The sequence below is a fragment of the Myxocyprinus asiaticus genome, chromosome 13, assembly GCF_019703515.2.
Source record: "Myxocyprinus asiaticus isolate MX2 ecotype Aquarium Trade chromosome 13, UBuf_Myxa_2, whole genome shotgun sequence".
NCBI lineage: Eukaryota > Metazoa > Chordata > Actinopteri > Cypriniformes > Catostomidae > Myxocyprinus > Myxocyprinus asiaticus.
In genome coordinates this window covers 6,346,051-6,368,031 of record NC_059356.1, presented here as the reverse complement: position 1 = coordinate 6,368,031, position 21,981 = coordinate 6,346,051, and the positions used below count along the sequence as shown (strand labels likewise).

The 21,981-nt window shown below is 38.5% G+C and overlaps 1 protein-coding gene across 1 annotated transcript in view; it reads right to left on the bottom strand.

Moving 5' to 3' along the window:
- The window catches only part of sdr42e2 (short chain dehydrogenase/reductase family 42E, member 2), a 46,043-nt gene extending 24,747 nt beyond the window's left edge, over positions 1-21,296 (bottom strand). The window contains exons 1-10 of the mRNA XM_051714816.1: positions 20,949-21,296; positions 19,157-19,252; positions 10,085-10,142; positions 8,320-8,438; positions 5,714-5,789; positions 4,094-4,176; positions 2,402-2,539; positions 2,233-2,298; positions 2,060-2,123; positions 1,406-1,479 (exon numbers count right to left, since the gene is read on the bottom strand). Of these exons, the coding sequence (XP_051570776.1) occupies positions 1,406-1,479; positions 2,060-2,123; positions 2,233-2,298; positions 2,402-2,539; positions 4,094-4,176; positions 5,714-5,789; positions 8,320-8,438; positions 10,085-10,142; positions 19,157-19,252; positions 20,949-21,296 (1,122 nt within the window). The remainder of the gene's footprint in view (positions 1-1,405; positions 1,480-2,059; positions 2,124-2,232; positions 2,299-2,401; positions 2,540-4,093; positions 4,177-5,713; positions 5,790-8,319; positions 8,439-10,084; positions 10,143-19,156; positions 19,253-20,948) is intronic.
- Positions 21,297-21,981: the final 685 nt, after the last annotated feature.

Sequence of the window (21,981 nt, the reverse complement as noted above, 5' to 3'; positions counted from 1 at the left end):
TTCAGCAAACCTAACATATGTAAATATTTGTATGGACATAAAAAGATTCAACAACTAAGACATAAACTGAACAAGTTTCACAGACATGTGACTAACAGAAATGGAATAATGTGTCCCTGAACAAAGGGGTGGGGTCAAAATCAAAAGTAACAGTCAGTATCTGGTGTGGCCACCAGCTGCATTAAGTACTGCAGTGCATCTCCTCCTCATTGCCAGTCCTGTCTGGTCCAGCGAAGGTGGGTTTGTACCCATAGGCGACGTTGTTGCCGGTGATGTCTGGTAAGGACCTGCCTTACAACAGGCCTACAAGCCCTCAGTCCAGCCTCTCTCAGCCTATTGCGGACAGTCTGAGCACTGATGGAGGGATTGTGCATTCTTGGTGTAACTCGGGCAGTTGTTGTTGCCATCCTGTACCTGTCCCGCAGGTGTGATATTCGGATGTACCGATCCTGTGCAGGTGTTGTTACACGTGGTCTGTCACTGCGAGGACGATCAGCTGTCCTTCCTGTCTCCCTGTAGCGCTGTCTTAGGTGTCTCACAGTACAAACATTGCAATTTATTGCCCTGGCCACATCTGCAGTCCTCATGCCTGCACGCAGCATGCCTAAGGCACGTTCACGCAGATGAGCAGAGACCCTGGGCATCTTTCTTTTGGTGTTTTTCAGAGTCAGTAGAAAGGTCTCTTTAGTGTCCTAAGTTTTTATAACTGTGACCTTAATTGCCTACCGTCTGTAAGCTATTAGTGTCTTAACGACCGTTCCACAGGTGCATGTTCATTAATTGTTTATGGTTCATTGAACAAGCATGGAAAACATTGTGTAAACCATTTAAAATAAAGATCTGTACAGTTATTTGTGTTTTTTTACAAAATTATCTTTAAAATACAGTGTCCTGAAAAAGGGATGTTTCTTTTTTTGCTGAGTTGATATATATATATATATATACACACACACACACACACACACACACACACACACACACACACACACACACACGCATACTGATGAGCCAAAATATTATGATCAGCTGCCTGTGGTATTCTGTTGGTCCGCCGCATGGGGGGGGGGACTAAATTCTTTATGACACCAGTGATTGCATTTTAGTCATTGGGAACTAGGTTTGCTAACTTTCCTGTATTAGCCGGGATGTCCCATATTTTTCTAAATTTGTTAAAGCTATTTAATGACCTGTTATTGTGGAGGGATACAGAAATATCATTAAAACAACTTTATTAGGAAAAGGCAATTAGAGCAAACAGCAGCTGTGGAAATAAATTATGCACTGAAGTTTGATTCTTGGGGTTATCTGTTGGGTGATCAAATCACCAACTCTGAGTGTAAATAATAGTAGTAGTGATGCTTGCCTAGCAAACACCACAAATGAAGGATGGAGGGAAAAAGTGTACCTCATTTCTTGTCAGAAGCAATGGAATTTCCACTATAGGACTCAGAGCCACATGCAATCGCTCCATGAGAATTGCTGGGGAAGATGTGAAATTAAATTTAGTACATTAATTTCACAATTAAAAAAGATATTTCATGAAATTAAATGTCTCCAGGTACAGGAATATAAAAAAAAACAACTGAGTAATAAGTTTGAAACTGCTGTTTTTGGTAACTTTCTTCCTAACATTGTAATTACACCATAGAAGGGTTTTTATCTTTTAAACTTAAAGTAAAAAAAAAAACATTTTTAGTTTTGGGTCATTTTATTTTATGTAAGATTTTTACATATTAAAATACTTTCTCCTATCCTTACTTAATATATAGTAACAATTACAAGTCTTTCATAGGCTGATTTCCCCAAAACGTGTAAACACTGTTACACTTTCAAAGTAATGCTCTGTTTCTAAAAGCATCACGACAAGCCCAACACAGCAACATTACTCTAAGCAATTGTGTGAGTTGGGGATGGTACTGTCTGTTTAAAGACAGGGGAAGTGTACAGGAAACCATTTTGAAAATTCATTGTTTTTTGTCATTTTTTTGGTGCCTAGTGCTGCAGAAATTCCACACTTCTGCTTTAAATTATTAATTAAAACTTAATTTGAGGGTCCCACCTGCTGAGTACACCAGAGATACAGGAAGGTGGATCAATGGTCGATTGTAGCCCAATCTTTCAAACTGAAGAGAGACAGATGTATAGTACAGTAACAGAGCAAATATAATAGCAATACAAGGAGGAACCTTTCAAATGTATACAGCTGGTAAACTGAAGAAATTTGCTACTCACCAGAGGTGTCAACCACTCAAAAACATTGACAGACTCCCCATCATTGATAAAGTAGGCCTGTCCACTCTGAAAACCACAAATAACTTGTTAATACATCACAAATAATGTGCGTTTAAAGCTGCTGATTGCAATGAAATGAAAATTTGTAACTGTGTTGTTTTACAAATACCGCCACAAAGCTTCTCTCTGCAGTCAGTCCTTTAGCTGCTAAAACATGAGCCATCACCAGATTATCCACATGCACCCAATTCATCTTCGCATTAGGATCCCCAAAACAAAAGCTGAACAACCTCCTCTCCACATTCACCTGTGAGGAGAGGAGACGAGAGGAGACATGAGACAAGAAAGAAAAGGAAAGAGAAGAGACGTGATGTGATGAGAGAAGAGAAGAAATTAGACAATATGACAACACATAATGAAACAAGACAAGTTCAGAAAGACAAGGTGAGATGATGAGAAACAAGACAAGAGACAAATTGAGATGAGTAAAGAGATGAAAGAAACAAGAATATGAGAGACAAGAGATGAGATAAGAAGAGATGAGATGAGAAAAGATTAGACATGACGAGATGAGACGAGATAAGGTGAGTTGAGATGAGAAGAAAAGAAAAGAAAAGAAAAGAAACAAGCCAAATAAACAGGAGGCAAGAGATGAGATGAGAAGAAACAAGAAAAGATGAGATGATATAAGATTAGGTGAGATGAGAATAAACAAGACATGAGACAAGATGAGATGAGAAAAGAGATGAGAAGATAAGAAGAGACTACATGAGACAATACAAGAAAATATGAGACAAGACAAGATGGGATAAGGTGAGATGAGATGAGAAACAAGACAAGACAAGTTAAAAAGAAAAAAGATATTAGAAGAAACAAGAAGACGAGAGACAAGACAAGAGATGGGACAAGATGAGATGAGGAGATGACATGAGATAAGACAAGAAAAAATGAGAAAAGACGAGATTAGATTAAATAAGGTGAGGTGAGAAGAAATGACACAAGATGAGGTGAGATGAGATGAGATGAGAAGCGAATAAACAAGACAAGAGACGAGAAAAAATAAGAACATGAGACAAGATGAGATGAGAAGAGACAACATGAAACAAGACAAGGTAAGACAAGACGAGATGAGATGAGATAAGATGAGTTGAGATGAGAAGAAACAAGACAAGAGACAAGATGAGATGAGACAAGAGACAAGATGAGCTGAGAAAATAAAGTAAGATGAGATGATAAGAAACAAGACAAGAGACAAGATGGGATGAGTCCAGAAATGAGAAGAAACCAGAAGACAATATACAAGATGACAAGATGAGATGAGACAAGAGACAAGATGAGACAAGATACAGTGAGATAAGATGAGACAAGAGATGAGTGACAAGACGAGATGAGAAGAGATGAGACAAGAAGAAAAAAAGAGACAAGAGACAAAAGATGAGACAAAAAGATATAAGAAGAGACAACACAAGAAATGATGAGTCAAGATGAGATGAGATATGGTGAGAAGAGATAAGAATAAACAAGACAAGACAAGATGAGACATGAGATGAGACAAAACAAGATGAGATGAGATGAGATGAGATGAGATGACAAGAACCAGACAAGAGTAGACGGAATGAGATGGCAAGTTTTCTTGTGGAGTTTCTTCACAACACGTACATTAGGAAGCACAGGCAGCCACAGCAGCAGCACAGGCTGAAACGGGAGCTTCTCACAGACTCCATTAATATATTGCACAGCTCATATTGCACAGCTCTGGACACACTGGCACAGCTGTAGCTGAAGAGTACAACTGTCTGAGATCAGTGTGTGTGAGTGTGTGAAAGAGCACAAGGTGAAATAGAGTGAGAGAAAAACTTACCATCACTCTGTGTAAATGCCTCCTCTCTTCAGGACCGTAGATCCCAGACGGACGCAGCACACATGTGCGGAGAATACCACCCCCTATAGCAACAATACAATATTCAACCAGATTACACAAGCGAACTATCAGTGGTCTCCATTTATTTCTTACTCCATATTTAAAAAAACTAAAACATGAACGTCCAAATAGTGTCTAAACAAGGGAATACCTTTGGCCAAAGTTTGACCCTTGCCTAGTGGAAATCAATATGGGCTTTTCAATAATCAACACTTTTCCATGCAGACAGAATAGTTTTGTGATGGCACCATGGTGTAGTGTTGGTGTTATATAGTAATACCATGGTACTACATTACTTTTTCATGTACCATTCCACTGCATAAAATAAATCAAACAAGAGATCGCTTTAATATCTCAGCTGTTTCTCCTAGAAAATGAGTTAAAATGGAGAAGTGGAGTCTACTGTTTCTCAAAGTTTTCTCCTGAGAACATCCTGTTTAGTCTCACATGTGTCTCCTCTAGAGTTTCTTAAGAGATATCAACGTTTCAAACTGTGATCAGATTTGCCAAGATCCCAAAGTCTGCAATCAAGTCAAAGATTTTTAAAATGAATGAATATGGAGCTATCCATATTATTCTCATTGCTCTATACTCTTACTGTATGCCGAACACACTCTCATGACAAAGATTCTCTTGGGCGATTTTTATGTCTGCACCCCTAAAATCTCACCTTTTGTCCATATTTCAAATGTCACTTTGATTTCGTATTCAACTTTTATTAAGGCTAAATGTTAGGCAGCAACTCAAGCAGCGTTACGTCAGCTTTGACATCAGTGATGACAAATATCATTGGATCTGGCGTGCCTTGTGACTGATTGTGACATGCAGATGTTTGGATGTATATTTTTGAATGAGATGTGACTGCCTTTACAGAGAGGAAGATTTTGAGCAATTCAAACCTTCAGTTTCGCTCTGTTCCTCACATAGAGCTATCGTATAACTAACTTATAATCGTCAAATATTGGCAGATAAATTGGCCTGGCTCTTATATCTGCCTATTTAAGAAATCAGTCATTTAAGAAATAAAATATTATGTGGAATTGTTCACTAAACAAACAAGGAAAATAAAAAAAAATTATATTATGTAATTTGAAATGCTTTCAGACTACATGAAATAGTATTATTCGCTGACAGAAGAACACAGACACATGTTTGTCACTCTGTGTTCTGCATGGAGGTGAACAATTATTAGCACAGAGCACACCCACTCTCTCTCTCTCACACACACACTCACACACACACTCACACACACACTCACACACACACACACACACACACACACACACACACACACACACACACAGTGCTTGGCTTTATTGTTAAGGCTGGGTCTAAATTTAAAATGGTGTCAGCAGGTCTGCTTAGGTTGAGTTGCAGGCTGTGGATATTACCATAGCAGCCATTACCTAAGTACTGCATCAACACTGGACACACATTCATGCATTTAATCACACATGATATATGCAGGTTATATGATACTATTTGCGCTTGTACGCAATTGTACGCTTGTACGCAATAACAGGATCGACTTCAGTGACCAGCAAGTTTCCATTTCCTTACCTTTCACTGATCTTCCGTTGGCAGCGAGCACCATGCGGTCGGCAATAGCTTTAGTCCTGGAGTAATGGTCTATGTGCTGGGACGAAACAAAATATTTAATTTTGTCTTTCAATAAACAAAAAGACCTGACAATCATTTGAAAACTTTAGGAATTGCTAAGTTAGATTCAGTTATCAGAAATCAATTCTTAAAATTTGTGCTCAGACAATATAGTATGTCCAAAAAATCCAAAAAATAACACATTCAAAAACGCATTGACGCTTTTAATCATGCCTTGTTTGTAAATAAGGAATTGTCCTACTATCGGAGCAATTCAGTGTTGAAGTACCACCTAAATGCAAAGCAAGTTTTAATGTTTTTGTGTTAAAAACAGTGAGAAAGAATGCAATAGAATGGAACAAAGAACTGGATCTCAAGATGCATTTTTAAACTGTTTTTAACTTGACGTCATCCTAAATACGACTGATGCAACAGTCTAGAGCATGTTTTACATACACCAACAGTTAAAAAAAGCACAGATGGAATACAAGAGCACATTTTGGGTGAATGGCCCTTTAGTCTACCTCTGATAGATTGACTAAGTGGATTGTACAATGGATAGCTGTGAACTCTATGCCAATGGAAATACAACAAACAATATTGACTTCTAAAGCCTCTTTTTGCTTTTTGTATTGCCTAATCAATGCTTTACTTTCCTGCAAAACTAATGTCATGTCTTTCAATCTTAATTTTTTTTTTAAAGCAAATATTAAAATATGCAATTAATTGTGATTTATTTTTTGTAATGATTGACAGCCCAAATAAAAACCATATTATTACTAAGACAACTGCATTTAAAAGTAAAATTTGCTATGTACACACAATTGTACAGAGTTTTCAGACATTTGGCCGCTGGTGGAAGTCATTGCACATCAATCAACCTCGGTTGGATATTAGCGCCAGTTAAATCAGAGTGTGTAATCTGTACCGTTGTATGATTCATCAAATGCTATGTATTCATGTATGAAGTCTGACAAAAGCTGGTGACTTGTGTAGCCCTCACGCGAGCGAGGTGTCGGGTGAACTAACTTGAATCCATTAACCTTCCTTAACTGCAATCTGCGATTCTGCAGGACAGTGAACCAGAGCACAAAGGAGAAAAGCTTTAGTTTTCTCCAACAAGACACACTAATCCTTAGTGAAAGTCATTCACATCTGATGCCTATGATCACAAACACTCAGTATTGTAACAGAGATCAGATTTTTGATGATTAAAGCTGATGTGTGCATGTAAAGATGGAGTCGTAAGACATGAAGATTTTAAGATCAACAGCTTTATTTGAAATATAAACAAAACACAAGAAATGAAAAAGCTAAATGACAAGAAATGAGAACACTCCAACACAACAGCCATAAGGAAAAGAACCAACAAAGACACAGAGAATATGAGGGCATTATATGCTCAAGGTTCACAAAACAGCTAGAAAACAATCAGGGAGGGAACCAGGAACAGAGACGACACAAGTAACCCCAAAACTATATTTTGAATAAAAGTCTAACATAACCCAGTGCCCCTTACTTGCCCCCCCACAATGGTTCCTAACACCTAAACATGGAAAGAAATTTAAAGAGGGGGAGGGCAGGCAAGGTGCAGGCTCTATGGCCAGTAGTGGGAGTCCACGGGGGATCTGGAGGTGGCGGACGGCCAGGGGACTCCGGCAAGAGCAAGATAACTTGGGACTCTGGTGAGGGCAAGGCGGGAGACCATGGGGGGACCTGGAGGCAGCGGACGGCCAGGGGACTCTGGCGAGGGCAAGATAACTGGGAACTCTGGTGAGGGCAAGGCAACTGGGTATTCTAAGGAAGGTAAGACAACTGGAGACTCTAGCGAGGATAAGGCAACTAGGGACTCAGGCGAGGATGAAGCAACTGGGGACTCTGATGAGGGCAAAACAACTAGGGAGTCTGGTTAGGGCAAGACAACTGGGGACTCCGGGGAGGGCAAGACAACTGGGGAGTCTGGCGAGGATAAGGCAACTGGGGAATCTGGCGAGGATAAGGCAACTAGGGACTCAGGCGAGGATAAGGCAACTGGGGACTCTGGCGGGGATAAGGCAACTGGGGACTCAGGTGTTCAACGGAGCAGGGATCGGAGGGACCTCTGTCGCAGCTACCTCCAGGACTACCAGAGTGAGGAACTGAGGGGCCTCTGTGGCAGATAGCAGAGGGGCCTCTATGGCCAAAGGCAAGGCAACTGGGAAAATAGGGTACTATTTTGCTACTGGTGTGTTTGACAACCATAAGAAGACACACTGCTGTTCTACTGTTATGTGACAGTCTCAACGCTATCTTTGGAGGGCTCGTTTTGGAAAGAGGGGGCATGTCTAATTCAATGGCTCAGTCTCGTGGAAGTTCCAGAATGGCTAAAATTGTTAACAGCACCTTTAACCGTGCTCAACACGTAACAGCAGATGAAAAAGTGGGCAGGAATAAATAGGCTTAATGCAGAATGTGTCCTATGTGAATGCATCTTAATACAAATCTCTTGATGTACCAAAATCTGAATGTACAATACTTCAGAGATAGGCTGAATGCAAAATCAACAACATACTCAGTGTGCATCTCACCATGTCCAGTGGCACACAGGGAACTGAATCTTCATCTCCGTCCTCAATGGGCCAGCCTGCAAATGCCACATTCACTGTGCTGGTATAGATCAGTCTGGAGATACCTCGCTCTGTACAGACTACAACACACAAAACAAAAGCTTACTGATCTAAACTCAGACACATGGACTCTGATCCAAAACCTACCGAGCTGCCTTTCTGCATATTGCTTACATGGACAGCTACCCTTTTAAGCCCAAAGTATATTTTAGTTTTGCATGGATGCTAGGCATATGCGTACAGGGCGAGTGACAAAAATGTAATCATCAGCAGAGTGCTCGAGCACTAAATGCATGCAGTCCAATTTTTTTAACCGTGCATACTCAGTACGCATTGTCAGCTCATGTGCCTGGAATAATTTGCACTAGCTAGTGGGTCCACAAGGTGAACAATCACAGTTGGGCCATTGCTTTCACAAAGAAGTGCAAGAAGACAATGTATATGCAAGCGAACAACAGTGTGACAAAGGTGGGACAAAGTGAGATAAAGGTGGAAACAACAACAATTGATGTGCACATCAAGAACACTTGTGTGTGGAGATCAGGAGATACCTGCATTTGTATAACTCAAGTCTTAAAGACTATAAAGGCATCTTTATGGGTCTAAACTCCTGTAGAGAAATAGTAAAGAATCTCATAGTGTGTATGCATAAAATGCCTGTGTATGTGCGCACAGTCAAATGAAGTATACTTTGAAAGGCTAGAGCATTCCACTGTACGCATACGCTAAGCGTTTGCGTCAAAACCAAAGTATGTTGTGGGCTTAAGACAGCATCATTACTGAAATGGAACCTCATAAATGACTAATTTGGAACACTCTACCGCAACTCAATCATTCAAATAGCACTCCTCATATGAAGCGCACGGGAGATTCGACTCCCTTTCAATTGATTCCAATAGAGTTTGCCATTAACATGTTGCTAAGCTAATGACATGCTATAATTTCATGTGCAGTATTCCAGGGAAGTGTATGAATCTATGTGAATGCCAGAGAATGCTGACGGCATGAAGCCTCCTCTCATTAGTAAACTGACCAACCAAAATTGATATTTAAATGATGCAACATCATCTGCTTCTGTCCAAATTGAGGCGAAAAATGAAAGATGGAAGCAAAAATTACATTTGCCTCCTTCCGCATGTATAACCAATCTATTTTAGAAGTAACCACTCAAACCAATCAATCGAATATCTGTGAAATAAATCTTATTGGATGATCTAACAAGTGAAAGACTGAACAACAATATTATATATAAATTCAATTAAATGAAGAAGTGGTGGATGGAGTTCCTCTACACATACTGTATTAGGTGAGTAGATGTTACTGTACATGGAATGGGGCCCTCCATTCATTTATAAATATTTGATCATAGACTGTAGATGGCAATGCGTGATTTTTTCCGTTCATTTACTGAATTGAGAAGTGTTGGGTTGGTGATCAAAAAGATTGTAACACATCGGTAGTCACAAAGACTTATTTTAATGTATCAGGGAGAGGAGATCACCAACCCACTGCAATCTTAAATTGTTTTGATTTTTCAATACTGATTTACATATTTGCATCCCCAGAAATTTCTCTCATGGACCGCAACTGCTAGCAGGAGATACTTCACACACTACTCTTGAATAACCAGCCTGATAATAACAATAAGTTAGTAGATTATTATTATTATATTATTATTAGATAAGTAAGAATACTTTGCCTTAAAATACAAATGGTAACAGCTCACCGTTTATGACATTGTTTGTGCCACCAACATTGACTGATTCAATCTGCCTTCTCCTTAGCTGTAGAAAAACAAAATACATGATCAGCATTACATTGTTTTCACTTCAATAGGTTATGACAGCAATCAGGCACGTGCAGAAGGGTTTTAAGGTCTCGAGCCCCTATCCTTTTGCTGAGCTGCCCCTTGAATGGCATCCAAATGAGATTAATTTTAATTTTTTTTTATTTTACACTTAATAATAGTATGTAGGGGTGTAAAATGCATCAATATTATGTTGAAACTTCGATGCATAGATTACAGAATTTAATAATCAATTATAATGACTATACTCTTGCAACAGACACAGGGCGCATGACTGAGGAAACAAATGCACACTTTCAATTAAGAAAGTTTCGTTCGGATTTCTGCCTCGTTATTCGTAATTGCATGTGTCTATATAAGCAAAATAAGTTATTTGTTGTTCTTTCCTTCCCCAATTACGATATATTATGCATATTGTGGAATATTTGGAGAATACACTTTGAAAGACACTATACTGCAGCTTTACTCGCAATCATTATTTGTCCTTAACGTGTTACACGTCATTACGTTTTTAATTCTGTGATCCTGCTTGGTTTAACCTTGTGGGACCCAGTGTCCACATGCATGGACATTGTATTTTGGCTTTGCTATATGCAACGCATAATTTAAGTTAAATTAAACTGACTGAATACTGTTCACAAGACTCTAAACTGTCATTTAAGGGTTAAACTTCTGGCGCTCTGAATCACGTGCCACAACAGCATGGCATCGATTTCCGTGAAGCCCTTCTACGGGTGCAGAGCCAACAAAAGTGTCTCTGAGAAGAAACCTCTAAGTTTTTTGATTGAAACGTGTTTGGTTGTAAAGAGTAGCATCTCTAGTTTTGTAAGTACATTTTTTTTTTTTTATTGATTCAAAGAAAAAACATAACAGAGAAAAACAGCACATACACACCGAATCAACACTTAACTTTTAACCCCCACTAATAACCCTCCCCAAACACCAACCCCAACCTAACCCCCAACGAACACCCCCATGGTCACATAAAATAATACACACACAAACAAACAAACCAAAAAAATAAAAAATAAATAATAATAATATCAGTAAATAAATCATTCAATATATAATAAATATACATAATTAAACTAAACTTCTCTCTCCCCATGCTTTCCCCGATAGTCCCCCAAAACCGCCAATTACCTACCCCATTTTCTAATAAACAAGTCCCCAAACCCCAGCCTTCTACCTGCCACCTCCTCAAAAGCTGCCACCCTCCCCATCTCCGCACACCACTCCGGAAATGATGGCGATCCGTCTGACTTCCAACCCCTTAAAATAATTTGTCTGCCAATCATAATACTAGTCAGAACCCAATTTTTTATGTATTTGTCCCCCAAATGTATGACCGCCATAACGCCCAAAATACAAAGTCTGGGGCAAAGTCAAATTTTCATGCCCAAAACATCACACAAAAAACTCTGAACCTTCAACCAAAAATCTTGGATCTTAACACCCCGCCAAAAGACATAGGTTGTGTCTCCAACTTCTGATTGGCATCGCCAGCAGGTAGGTGTGTCTTTAAGACCAAGCCTATATAATATAGACGGGGTCCAATAACATCTATGTAAAATCTTAAATTGCATAAGGCAAACCCTTGCATCTTTAGATGCAGACTTTTTAGAATCCTATCCCACACTTCTTCCTCCAATACCAAGTTCAAATCTTTCTCCCATAATCTCTTTATAGAAGTTAAAGCTCCGTCCCCCAAACTCTGAATTAGCAGGGAATAATACACTGATGCCTCATGACCTTTTCCAAATGCAGTAATAGTATCTGCCGCTTTAGAGGGGTGTGTGCTACTCCCAAAAACAATACAGAGCAGGTGACGCAGCTGTAAATACCTATAAAACTGAGATCTGGGAATCCCAAAATGATGAACCAAATTCTCAAAAGATCTCAACACTCTCATACAGGTCACCGAGTGTAGTATCCCCCCTCACAATCCACTCTGACCAACAGAAAGGGGACTTATTAATACATAATTTTGGGTTCAGCCATATGCTTGAGGCAACATTTAAATAAATGTCTGAATTAAACTCTCTGGACACTTTTGTCCAAACCACATGCAAATGCGAGATAACGGGGTGTAACTTAACTTCTCCAGTTAGTTTGATAGAAAGGCTTTGCAATGGTGAAATAGGGGCAAGGATTCCTGTTCAATATAAAACCAGGGAGGGGCTCTCTCAGGTGGAAGTGACCAATGAGCCAAATGTCTGAGATCGAATGCATAATAATAGAACAAAATCTTGGGTAGGCCTAGCCCACCTTTGTCAATCGGCCTATGTAACTTGTTGAAATGTAATCTGGGACGTTTACCATTCCAAATGAAGGACTTCGCTATGCTATCAAATTGCTTGAAATAAGAGAGGGGGACATCTATAGGGAGAGATTGTAGCAGATAGCTGAATTTTGGAATACAATTCATTTTAATAACATTAACCTTCCCAATCATACATAAATGTAATGAAGCCCACCTACTCACATCACTTGAAAACCTTTTTATTAAAGGATAGAAATTAACTCTAACTAAATCACACAAATTAACTGGAAATAAAATGCCCAAATACTTAATGCCCTGTTTGGGCCACTGGAAGGTGCCCAGCTGAAAATCTGTTACTGGGCAGTACGCTGTCAGAGCCAAAGCTTCGGATTTAGACCAATTGACTCTGTAACCTGAGAACTTAGAGAAGGAACTAATAATCCTGTGGAGACAAGGCATAGATCTAATAGGGTCAGAGACGAATAATAAAATATCATCAGCGTAAAGCAAAAGCTTATGTGCCACACCTCCTGCTATCACCCCTGGAAAATCATCCTCCTTTCTTATCATGGCTGCTAATGGTTCCAGGGCAAGGCAGAACAATAATGGGGAAAAGGGCAACCCTGCCAGGTGCCCTATCCAGAGTAAAATAATCTGAAATTAATCCATTTGTTTGTACCGCCGCTACAACTACTGTCTATAAAGTAACTTAATCCATTCAATAAAAGCATTCCCGAACCCATACATTTCCAAAATCTTAAAAAGATAATCCCATTCTACCATATCAAATGCCTTTTCAGCATCAAGTGAGATGGCAGCGACCAGAGTCTGATCATTCGCTACTGACCACATGATATTGATGAAACGCCTAATGTTATCAGAAGAGTTGCGGCCCCGAATAAACCCCACCTGATCTATATGTATAAGAGATGTCATAATCTTACTTAATCGGTTAGCCAGAATTTTTGGCAAAATTTTAACATCTAGCTGGATCAGGGAAATTGGACGGTGCCTCTTATTCTCGCTTGGATTTTTGTCCTTTTTAAGAATTAGACTGATCCAGGCTTGTGTCATGGTTGGCGGAAGCTTTCCATTTTTTAATGATTCCGTATAAACTTCTAACAAAAGTGGAGCCAGTTCTGTAGCATAAGATATAAAAAATTCTGCGGCAAAGCCGTCTGCACCGGAGCCTTGCCTGTAGGCAGGGCCTAAATTACCTCATCAAGCTCCTCCAAGGTTATCTCAGAATCAAGAGAATTTAGGTTTAGGGAGATCTAATGGTTCCACAAAGTTTCTAATATCTTCATCAGTAGACGAAGACGTGGAACTATAAAGATCAAGATAGAATTCTTTAAAAGCATTATTAATATCAATGGCCGAGGTAAGAATTTCACCACCAGCAGATTTCACTGAGGGAATGGTAGAAAAAGACTCTCTCTGCTTTATATATCTAGCCAAAAGCTTCCCTGCGTTGTCCCCCGACTGAAAACATGACTGTCTTGCACTAAATAACCAAAACTCCACCTTCCGTGACAAAATAGTATTATATCTGTATTTCAATCGGGTCAATTCTCTGAGGCCATCAGACAACATTCGGCGCTTCCGTTCTGTCTCGGTACTTTTAATATTCTCTTCCAACTCCACGAGTTCTCGTGCTTTGGATTTTTTGATGAATGAGGCATACTGTATGATCCGACCCCTAAGAACCGCCTTAAGTGCCTCCCAAGCCACGCCCACAGAGGATACTGAGGACCAGTTGGTCTCCATATAAACATTGATTTCAGCCTTTAACATTTGTTGGAAATCAGGATTTTGCAAAAGGGATACATTAAAGCACCAACTATATGATTTATTTTTCTCCATATGTGGCAATACCTCTAAACTCACCAGGGCATAATCTGAAACTAAGATGTTTCCAATTGAGTAATCAACGACAGAAGAAATGAGGGACTTAGATATATATATATATATATATATATATATAAATCTATTCTAGAATAAATCTGATGAAAAAAATTTATAGTCCCTACCAGATGGGTTCAAAAGTCTCCAAATATCTGTAAAACCAAGATTTTTACACATCCTAGTATGAAGTGACAATGATGCTCTAGGGGGCTTACACACTTTTGCTTCACTATGATCAAGGACTGAGTCCATCAATAGATTAAAGTCTCCTCCCAATATTATATCATGAGGGGTGCCAGCGGCTTGCAACATCCCTTCAAGATCTATAAAAAAGCCCTGATCATCAGTGTTAGGTGCGTAAATATTAGCCAAAATCAACCTTTGCCCCTGAATTTCTGCTAAAACAATAATGACTCTTCCTAATTTATCTTTACTCTGTTTGAGACATTTGAATTGTAGATGCTTACTTATCAATGTAATGACTCCCCTGCTCTTACTTAAGCCCGCACTAAAGAAAACATATCCACCCCATATCTTCCCAAATTTTTCAGCTTCCTGCGGGTAAAGATGTGTTTGTTGAAGAAACACTATATCATATTTCTTACATTTAAGAAAAGATAACATTCCTTCTTTTTATGGGGTGTCCCAGCCCTTTCACATTGCACGTGGAGAGAGAGACAATACACTCATATTAACATTTGACATTTTAATTATATGTAATATATTAATTTATAAATAAAATTATAAAGACCACATTCCAACATTAGTGCCACAGTCAGACCCCGAACTTCCCCCAGAACCAAACAAACAGAAAAAAGAAAAAAGCGCGCATTAATTCCCCGTGCATGACAGCGCCCACCGGCATCCATCCCTCTAAACTCATACAGACCATGTGCGCCTACGAGAGCCCCCACAACAACTTTGCCGTCGGACTGCTCAAGTCCGGTGCTTCTGTACAAATTTTGTGAGACAGAATTACATAACAGAAAATAATCTATAAAACAAACTCCAGCCAATAGGCAGAATAAACACAAAGAACGTGCAGATTCATTCACAAAACTGTCTCGAAGGTGTGTTCCTCCACAAAACAAATTCCAGCTGCTAGCGGAACCAGCACACCAAAAAATAAATAAAATAAATAAAAAAATAAAAAAATAATAAAGCCGTTCAGTTTCCTTGGACAGTCAAACGAATGTTCAGTTGTTTCATAAGTGCAGCAGATGTCCCAATCCTTCCAATGTCCTGCAAAAAATACTCCAAGAAACAAACTCCATCCAATAGGAGGCATAAGCACAAAGAACGAGCAGATTCATCCACAACTGTCCCAAAGGAATGTTATTCCACAAAACAAACTCCAGCCGCTAGGCAGAACCAACACAAAAAGAAACAAAAAAGATGCCAACCTTCCTCGGACGGTCAAGAGTATGTTCAGCGAGTCAAGCTCATTTGGGGGCCATTTGAAAATCACCAAATGGTTTATTCACCCCATTGTCTCTATGAAAGACAATGCTTGCTGTGGGCATGTAAATATTTTGTGGCCATCCTTAGTATATATTCTCAGTTTGGCCGGAAACATCAGTGCAAAAGCGATCTTCCGTTGATGTAAGAGTTTCTTGCATTCCTTGAATCGATCACGTTTCTCTCTTGTCAAATTCGCAAAGTCTGGGAACAAGAAAATGCTGTGAATCTTCCAAGAAAGCTTCCCTTTGCTCCTCGTCTCGCGCAAGACAAGATCTTTATCAGATGATCTCAGAAATTAGGCCAGAATTGATCGGGGCCAGTCTCCCTCAGCAGATCTGTGAGCCGGGACTCTGTGAGCTCGCTCAATTTCCAGCTTATGGCCTGTTATGTTGAGCAGACTCAGGAAGAGCTTGTCTTGGAATTTCACCTACCTCTGCCTTCTTCATGCTCAGGAATTCCAACAATTCAGACGTTGTTTCGCCGATTATTGATTCTCCAAATCCTCCAGTTTTTCCCAAAGGCGTTCCAAGTCTATCTTGGTCACTAGCGGATTAGCAGCTAATTCCCTCTCTGATGACTCCAGATAATCGATCCGTCTCTCAATGTCCCCGATTCTTGTAACCAACTCAGAGAATTTCGTTTCCATCGCAGTAATCGATCGACATATTACAGCAAAATCCTCTAAGTCAGCAACAACTTTCGTCAACATCACAGACATGTTGGACAGTTGATGTTGTATTTCTCCCGCCGCACCATCCAAACTGAGTCCCTGGTCTGCGGGCCTTTGCAAGGTATCAGCTTGAGCACGTAAGTGTCTTTTAATATCTCCAGAGCCCAAGGATTTTGAATTCTTTGCCATGTTGACTTCAAAGAACAGATATGTAGCAGGGTGTATTGAATCTCACCGTTTGTATTGAATCTCACCGTTTTATGACATAAAAATAATTTAAAAAATAGCAAAGTGTGCAGAGCTCGCCGTTTACACGTCCGCTCCTTGCATGGCGTCACGTGACTCTCCTGCGTCTCTAGTTTTGATTGATATGCCATTTAAATAATTTATTCATTTTTCGTGCATCAGCACGCTCATAAACATGATGTCCACATGTGTGGAAATTCGGACATTATTCCCTCAAAAGTTATTTTGAATAACTTTCAATATTAACACATCTGTAGGTCATTTCACTTCATTTGAATATAAATTTTGTTATATTTCAATTAGTTATCACTGTATAATACGGTTCTATTCATTAAAATAAGTATCTTTTTATATCCTTTTCCATCTTTATAAAGTTCCATTACCTTGTTACGCAGGTCTTTTGACAGTTCTTTTCTGCTCCCCATGGCTCAGTATCTAGCCTGCTCAGTGCATCCACGTGAGAGCTAACAAACTCATTGACTATTTATACACAGACACTAATTGCAATTTAAAAAGCCACAGGTGTGGGAAATTAAACTTTAATTGCCATTTAAACCTGTGTGTGTCACCTTGTGTGTCTGTAACAAGGCCAAACATTCAAGGATATGTAAACTTTTGATCAGGGCCATTTGGGTGATTTATGTTATCATTATGATTTAAAAAGGAGCCAAACAACTATGTGAAAATAAATGGCTTCATATGATCACTATCCTTAAATAAAAGACAGTTTTTTTGCATGATCAGTCATATTTTCAAAATCAATGCCAAAATTTCACAATTTCTGCCAGGGTATGCAAACTTTTGAGCACAACTGTATTTTATTTATATTTTGATTAATGGTTCAGTACATGTTCCTGTGATGATATGCAAATCTATTAAGCATAATCAGCAGTCTACTTACCATCTGTTTGTGTTAGTTTGCATAAAGTCAGACATGATAATATCCTTTATTCATATTGGCTCAATAATTAATGAAACATCAGTATTATTTTTTAGTATTTAGTATTCTTTTTTCTTTTTTATTATGAACCAGACCACCCTGTACTCCATAAATTGATAAAAAGATATAAAAATTGATATAAAAATATTTGAATCTTCGTTGTGCATTCATCTGCTCAACACATAATTTTCCTGTATAGTGCAAAGGATCCCACCAATAATATTTTCATCTTTAGCATATTTTGGAGTACAAAATAATTTAATAGAATTTTATGACAAATTATTCAGCAAAATATTTTGATACATTAACAGGCCTACCTACTCCATTGATAAAAGCGTAATTAACATGTTTAGTTAAGCGTTAAAATGCAACAAAGGGCTAAAAAAATAATTCTAGCAGAAAAAAATTTGATGTTGCGCATGCGTACCCACCCAGTCTGACGGAGATTGTACACCCCCTCAAGCAATCCACCCCAACACCCCACAAACCTTCACCTCCAAATCGACTGATAAATTTGAAGCGACTACCCCTCAAAAAGGTTTAGATCCCCGGCCCCTCAAAATGTCTGTTAGTGAGTTTGTTTCTATACACACTATAATCTATACACGCAGAATGTGTTGTAAATATGGATGATACATCAGTTAGGAGCACTTTTAACTACTGAATCTTAAAAAAATAAATACAATAAAATAAAAAATAAAAATTGGAACATTTATCACATGTCTTCGAAGAAAGATTTGATCATGGTGGATTGTGTAATTTGGTAAAATGTGTTGTGGATTTTTGATGTTGTGTGGTAATGACATTTATCACTTTCTTAACTTAAAATGTCTAAAAATAACAAGAAATGTATTGTTTCTAAATTAAAACAAGTTAAAATTCTCAAATACTAATCGGTTTAGTAATGATACGGCAGTAAAGACACTAGTAATGACTGGCCTGCCCTAATACAGTACATACAGTACAGTACATTATTGTATGACATTTACATTTATTTATTTATTAATTTATTATAGCATGGAATTCGCAACAAGCCTAAAATTGAGAAATTCTGACAAATGAAACCTTTCAATTGTTATGAAAAATGATAAGAAAAAGCCCTTTAAAGCTATAATACAGTATATCCTTTAAAGCTATACTGATTTTTTGATGTTCCCCTTATTGAATAATCACCCACAAGACAAAATGAGATCTGGACATGCATACTATACCAAGTAAATATTAACTGAGTGATATGGCCTGTTTTATAAACACTTAAGACAATTTAAATAGAATTCAACAGAATTAGTGAATTATATGGCAATGATATTATAATAATATTACTGAAATAAGTAAATAGTACTATGTTCAGTAGAATTTCATTAATTTTATGCTATAAGCCAATATGCTATACATGTTTATTTAAATATGTTCATTTATCATTTTCATGACATGTTTTAAAAGATTCTAGAGTTCTCATATTATGCATTTTATGAGGCTGCAAGGAAGCATAACTATCTCTGTTACCTGTTCAGGACCGGACATCCCATATGAAGCAGTGTGAAATATGACGTCCACACCTGTACAGATCTTATACAAGGCATCATAATCCCGGATGTCACTCTGAAATACACACACGTATACGGAATCATAACAATGTCTGTTCAATCACATTGATGTGTATAAAATATAAATATAATAAAATTAATATTAAAGAACAAAATCCATGCAAATGTTATATATATATATATATATGTTTCTTCTTAATCAACATTATTAAAATCCATACAAATAATTTAGTTTTTGTTTTTTTGGTCTAGAATGACCAAACTTGGAATGAATCTTCACATTATTCCGGACTGGTGTTCCTGATATTTGATAATCGGTCCAGCTACTGCAACTTTCTTCACTTCAGCTTTCTATTCATGATTGTATTCTGTTTTCCATCCTCCAGCTGTATATCACAGATTTTTGACATATGGGACAAAACATTTCCCATAATTTAACTTGCTATTTATTTTGAAAATAGCAAGATTTCCACTTTCTTTCTTTCTTTTTTTTTTTCTTCTTTGGAACAATCATAGTATGTCAACTCCATCACACCCACTGTAAAGAACTTTTGTTCCAGTATGCACCATTAGTAGCTAGCGATACGACTTATGCATTTAATGTCCATATGGAAAGAATGTTTTTTTTTGGTTAACACTGTAAGCTGTCAACCCTGTCAGATTGAAGCTAAAAGTCACTCTGAAACCATCTTGTATTTTCCATTCATTTTTAATCAAACAGTAACATTTGATTTGTTCATATTTAGGGTATAATAAATATTCGTCAAGACAGTATGCATGTTTTTGGTAGCTGATGGTGTTGACAAAAATTAAGTGAAAGTCAAGGGAAAACACACATTGTGAGAAAATGAAAGAAGCAGTAGTTTCACCAAAACAATTGAAATACCTCTGAACATTTATAACATATTTTCCCAAATAATTCCTTGGTAAGTACCTTAGTAAGGCCTTTAGAACATTTTTGCTCTTCTGTAGCCCATATTGTCCAGTGTGTTTGTTCTAAATGTTTGTCACCCATTTTCAAACCTAATGTGCCAAATTCTATTCTGTTTTGGTCTCAGTAGGGTAAGGTTTAGGGTTTGGGTTAGAAGTAAATGAATGTAATTACTACTCAAATGCTTCCAAAAATTGGACGTGCTTTGCCTTTCACATTACACCCATTCAAAGGAGTGCAGTATTTTTTCACTTGTGCAGTACATCGCAACTGTAGTTCCAGCTTCAGCCACTGCGAGGGGCAGTCTGGAAATTTGGAAAGCATACACCAGTTTTAGCAGACAAAACATTCGACCTCCGGTCGCCAATTTTCCATGAGTTTGGTTTTCTCCCAGTGTGCAAGAATCAGTGATAACTTTCATGCAGCCATAGCCTCAAAAGATAAAAAAAGTGTAGCTAATCCTAATGATTTGTTCATAACTATCTGGTGTCTATGCACCCATATGGAATAAAAATGGCTTTACATAAAATCAACAGATCACCAAAACAATGCTTTCTCAAGTTCAGTTTCACATGGCAGTTTCAGATGCAAACTTTCACAGCTCTTCCTGTGACCTAAAAGTTTCTCAGTGACATCCAAGCACGTCAGCACTGAGTCATAAAAACTTGCCCTGAAACTTGAGGCTGTTGTCCTGCTTCACCTTGTGTACTCTGCACCTGCCTTCCACCAGCTTTTGTTACACCCGACTGCCCAGCAGCCCCTCAACAACCCGACGCCCCTCAACCCACTTCAGCCTCTGCACTCTCCAATTTCACTTTACCTGATGGAAGACCGCTCCATCTGGGATATCCCAAGGTGGCTTGTGGAGATCCAGCAGTATAACCAAGACGCCTTGCCTGGCCAGAGCTTGACCCAGCCTGAATCCGAAGTATCCAGCCCCTCCAGTGACCAGTACCCTCCCCGACCCACTCCGAGCCTGCTCAGAGCCCTCCAGTCTGGCTGCAACAGTGCAGTTGAGACTGTTGCACAAGGCGCCGACCGCACCGTTGGCTCTGTATCTCATCGGGGCAACCGTGGTGTGGGTTTGCCGGTGGCAGCCAGTGGCCGAGTCCAGCAAGCACGCACAGGGCAACTGCTCCACCTGACACATGGACCTGTTCTCCTTCATAATGCACACTGGGTTCAGATGCGTCCACTGCATACAGTCTGAGGAAGATCAGAGACAGTGAGAGTCTAATGAATGAGTGGCCGCTGTGAAACAGATCTGTCTATGAGTGAGTGAATGAATGCATAATTCACCTCTCCATGTAAAGAGGCTGATGCCAAACTTTTCCTTACACACTGGTCAGGCGCTGCGAAACCGGCACCGAAAACTGCTCACTGATTCTTGAGACATGGGATTTTTACAATATCATCATTTTCGGTAACACTTTACATTAATGTTCTCTTTGTTAAGGGTTAATAAAGGGATTTGTTAATGACTAATAAGTCATTTACAATTGCATTATAAATCATTCATAAGCAGGCATAGAAACATGTATAAAAGTGCAACTTTCATCCAATTCTTGACAAAAAGTGAGCATTTTAACTTGCATGTTATAAATGCTTCATAAATACACTTATTCATACTTATTTTAATCAAAACATTAAATGCCCTAATTCATTACTTTTGTTACAATGTAGCAAAAGTAGACTATTATAGTGAGATTAAAAAGAGGGATTATGTCATTTTGCTTCTGTCATTTTGTGTTTATATAAGTTACTGTATTAATTAGTTATTAGTTAAGTAAGTCCTCTGCAAAAACACTTCTCATGTCTTCATTCACAGCATTTATCATATAGTAAAGCCTGAT